The sequence below is a fragment of the Cynoglossus semilaevis genome, chromosome 20 (genome assembly GCF_000523025.1).
Source record: "Cynoglossus semilaevis isolate Cse_v1.0 chromosome 20, Cse_v1.0, whole genome shotgun sequence".
Taxonomy (NCBI): Eukaryota; Metazoa; Chordata; class Actinopteri; order Pleuronectiformes; family Cynoglossidae; genus Cynoglossus; species Cynoglossus semilaevis.
Genome location: NC_024326.1, coordinates 14,575,429 through 14,579,153, shown reverse-complemented (window position 1 = coordinate 14,579,153; position 3,725 = coordinate 14,575,429). Strand labels below are relative to the sequence as shown.

Sequence of the window (3,725 nt, the reverse complement as noted above, 5' to 3'; positions counted from 1 at the left end):
TGACTCAACTAAGAAAAGAACACATCATACGTATTGTTTTTTTCTTTTTTTAAAATAATAACTAGAGATTCTCTCATTTTAAGATGTGTAGCAACACCACCATCTGGTGGTTGTTTTAAGGACTGCACTATCCGGTAAAATAATTCTCCAACCTCCTTAGATTTTCGTTTGTTTTTCAGTTTGTGTCCAGTGTAAAGAAATAAAAATCTGTTAAAAAAATGACCTCCTGGTCTTTGACCAGTTAATAAGTGCTTTTACAATAACTTTGCGTGAAATCACGTGAAACAGTGTTTATAAATTACCAAAAATAATCTGTAATCCTACAAGAGAGGCCAGGATTATTTTTAAAGATTAGTAAGAAAGGAAGATTGAGTCAAAATGAAACGTTCTTGTTGTTTATATTAGAAAAACATTCTGATTTGAGCAGAAAACAAATTTGTTCTGTTTGGCCTGGACTCTACTGCGGCCTATAACTTGGCCTTCTCCTGGGTGGAGTCACAGCTCAGGTGAGCTCTGAGGAACTCCTGGATCTTCTTCCACAGTTGGACTTCAGCCGCAGCGTGGGACTTGGCCTGGCCCCCCCACACAACTGGTTTCCCTAAAAACCCGTGAAAGCTGGAGGCGCAGTACGGCCCGTAGGGCGGCTCCAGGTAGTGCCCCGACCCACGGCAAATGAGGACCTCAAAGTTGTCCTTCCCATGATGCCTCAGTCTCTGCGTCATCTCGTCCACGAAGGCCGGGCTGTCCCAGTTGTTGTCGTCCTCCGACGCCACGAAGAGGAAGCGCCCCGAGGCTTGTTGGATGGGGATCAGCGAGGCCCGGTTCTCCTCAGCTGCCGGGTCAGGGATGGCGTTCTTGGTGATGAAGGCTCCGGACTCGGTGGAGACCACTTTGCTGACATCGAACGGTAGAACCGACAGGATCTGTTTCTTCTTGTAATAGAGGGGGAACACCGTGTTGGCAGAGCAGCCGTTGATCCACACGGTGGCGTCAATGTTCGGCAGGAAGGAGGCGATAGAGAGCACCAGGTCTCCACTTTTGGAAAGGGACGTTAACCCGACTCTTTTACTGCCGACCTGTGGAGAAACGTCAGGGTTGAGGACCACGGAGTCAGAGCACAGATTTAGTAGTAAAGTACTTTACTGGAGCGTAGGTGACGTAAACACGTGCCTAAAACTTTTGCACAGAGGTGACGTAAACACGTGCCTAAAACTTCTGCTTCTAAAACACTGCCTCACGCACCTTGTCTTGTTTTTTTAAAAACTCGATGGCTTCTTCAAAATAATCCAGGTGAATCTCGCTGATGTTCTTCGGCATGTCATCGATCCCGTACAGAGCTACGGTCATCACCACGAACCCTCGGCCGGCCAGCAGGGCGGCTCTCTTCTCAGACAGACCTCCACCGAAGGTGTACAGGTCCAACACAGCAGGGTATGGACCTGGTCCTGGTGACAGGAAGTACACCAGGAGGCACACAGAATCCAAATCAGAGGATGTTAATGGCCCCTGTTGACCAACAGAGGTACTGCAACCACAAATGCGTTTCTGGAAAACCTCTAACAAACCAACACAAATGGGTTTTGATCAGACAAACCAACCAGGTGGCGTGAACAGGACTCCTCGTACGTTTCCGTCTTTCACGGGCCGTCGTTGGACTCCGTCAGCCATCATAAGCCTCTCAGCCACCAACTCGGCCAGCGTCCTGCCCTCTCCCTGCCCCCGCCCCTCCACTTCATGCACAGAGAACCTCACCACATTGGGCTTCAGCGAGTTTGTCTTTTGAAACCTTTGGTGCAGCGTGTCGGCCTTCATGGACCACAGCAGACCCATGGGTTCGACGCCCACGTAGCTCCCGCTCAGGGACGGGTCTCTGTGCAGATCCAGCTCCCCGAGGCCGTCGGCCCTGTAGGTGGCGCTGGATCTGAACTCCACCCCCTTGTCATCCGTGGAGCTGGCCTTCAGTGCCACCACCTGCCTGGACCTCAGCCCCGACACCTTCACCTGGAGGAGGTCGTCAAACAAACACCTGGCGCTGGGCAGCAGCCTGAGTCTGACCTGGGAGGACATTTTTATCTGGACAATGAGGAAATAAAAGATAAAAACGGAATATTTGACTATTTAGCTGTTGTACTGAGCAGTTAAATGGATTAATATCAGTTAGCAGAAGTCTAAGCAGGCTACCTGCTAGCTCAACGCTAACAAACATCGAGCTAGCACACTGCTAACGTGTCTTTAATAATTGTGGCCATTCAGTAATCAAACCGAACCGATACTGTATGTGTGAAAAAGGACACGGGGCCTCCAAATGCGTTCTTAGCACCACCTACTGGCCAAGGTAAAAAAAAACAACACAACCTCAAGCCAACATTAATCAGTGTTTTGTCTAATTTTTGTCTAAACACAGCTGCAGCCCTGACCGTGAACATTCACCTTCAGCATTAATCAAATAACGTCACTGTCCGTCAAAGACTGATTTAATCAGAGAGACAGTTTTCTGAGTGACATTGTTGTAAAATATAAAGAAATAACTGGACTAAATCTGTGTGAAAAACTCATAAAACTATCAGGTAGAAACAGACACATCGGTAATAAACTGTATATTACACCACCGAATTTGAAGTGTCATTATATTATATATTTATAATTCATAATAATATAATACATTATATATTATATAGAACTCGTAAAGTAGACACGAAAAGTAGAAATAAGTGGAAGTGACGAACTTTAGCTGTGACCTACTGTCAGTCATCGACCGCTGCTGCTCCGAGAAAACAAAAACAGAACTCGAGCTCAAAGCTGAAGTCAGTCTCTGTGAAAATAAATAAAAATAAAAACTTTATTCTTTTTTTACCTACCTTATCGGTGTAAAGTATCTTCCGCCACTCTGTACAGCATTAACTGAGGCCATGTAAACACAGGCTGCGTCATCACCACGCCCCCTGCGTCACCGCCAACCGGAAGTATTTACCGCGTCAAAATAAAAGTCTCAAAACAGGAAGATAATTTAGTTTTATTTCTTTCATATTAAAACTCATATTTAAATATTTTAACGATTTTAAATTTGTTTTTATTTTTTATTCATCTGCAAAAGAATATTGATAATTAATATATATATATATATATATATGTGTATATATATATATAAAATCAGATTTTACCAACTATTTGTCAAAAAAATGTTTTCCTGTAATCGATCCTGTCACTCTGGAGACAAAATAACAGACGTAATTGACCAAGAATATGTTTGTGAACATGAATATAAATCATATGTGATGCAGTCAGTTTGAATAATAAGACCCACAGTGTTTGGTTTGAGATTGTTGTGATTTATTTCACTATGTCTCTTATCACAAAGTCTTTAAAAATGCAGACTAGGAGTTCTGTATACAAACTGTACACCAAAAGCAAGGCACTATACATTCTGAGTCATCAAGCCGCTGTTTTTTAAAAACGTGTGCTTGCACAGCTCAGCCAATCAGAGTCAAGTCCGAGTCACTGCGGCAGTTCAACACCGGTTAGCAACAGCCGGAGGCCTGACGGCACCTGTGGGCCGCAGACCAGCAGTAGAAGAAGAAACAGAAGGAAGAAGAGGAGGTTCCTCGCCATGTCTGACGTGACGTAGAATTGTTCTACATAAATACAAAGTCAAAAAAGCCGCTACACACACACACACACACGTACACCAAAAGTTACACTCACACTTGAACATTATGTACAGTCTC

The 3,725-nt window shown here is 44.4% G+C and overlaps 1 protein-coding gene across 4 annotated transcripts; it reads right to left on the bottom strand.

The window, feature by feature from the left end:
* Window positions 1-379: 379 nt before the first annotated feature.
* On the bottom strand, window positions 380-2,971 carry LOC103396791 (acyl-coenzyme A thioesterase 1-like). 4 transcript variants are annotated; one of them, XM_008335014.3, is made up of 4 exons: window positions 2,859-2,971; window positions 1,599-2,073; window positions 1,243-1,445; window positions 468-1,076 (listed from the first exon to the last, which is right to left on the bottom strand). In XM_008335014.3, exons 2-4 carry the CDS (start codon window positions 2,065-2,067, stop codon window positions 468-470), a joined length of 1,281 nt encoding a protein of 426 aa, XP_008333236.1. In that variant the 5' UTR covers window positions 2,068-2,073; window positions 2,859-2,971. The 4 variants fall into 4 exon arrangements, with proteins under 4 accessions (XP_024908337.1, XP_008333236.1, XP_008333237.1 ...); XM_008335015.3 differs by having other exon boundaries at window positions 2,743-2,892; XM_025052568.1 differs by lacking the exon at window positions 2,859-2,971 and adding an exon at window positions 2,727-2,750.
* Between the last annotated feature and the right edge of the window lie 754 nt (window positions 2,972-3,725).

Excerpts from the sequence above, each read along its gene's own strand:
- LOC103396791 (XM_008335014.3), bottom strand. The coding sequence starts at position 2,067 with ATGTCCTCCCAGGTCAGACTCAGGCTGCTGCCCAGCGCCAGGTGTTTG. Across the intron at positions 1,446-1,598 it reads AGTCCTGTTCACGCCACCTG|GACCAGGTCCATACCCTGCT; the intron begins GTTGGTTTGTCT and ends TCCTGTCACCAG. Across the intron at positions 1,077-1,242 it reads TTTTAAAAAAACAAGACAAG|GTCGGCAGTAAAAGAGTCGG; the intron begins GTGCGTGAGGCA and ends GTTTCTCCACAG.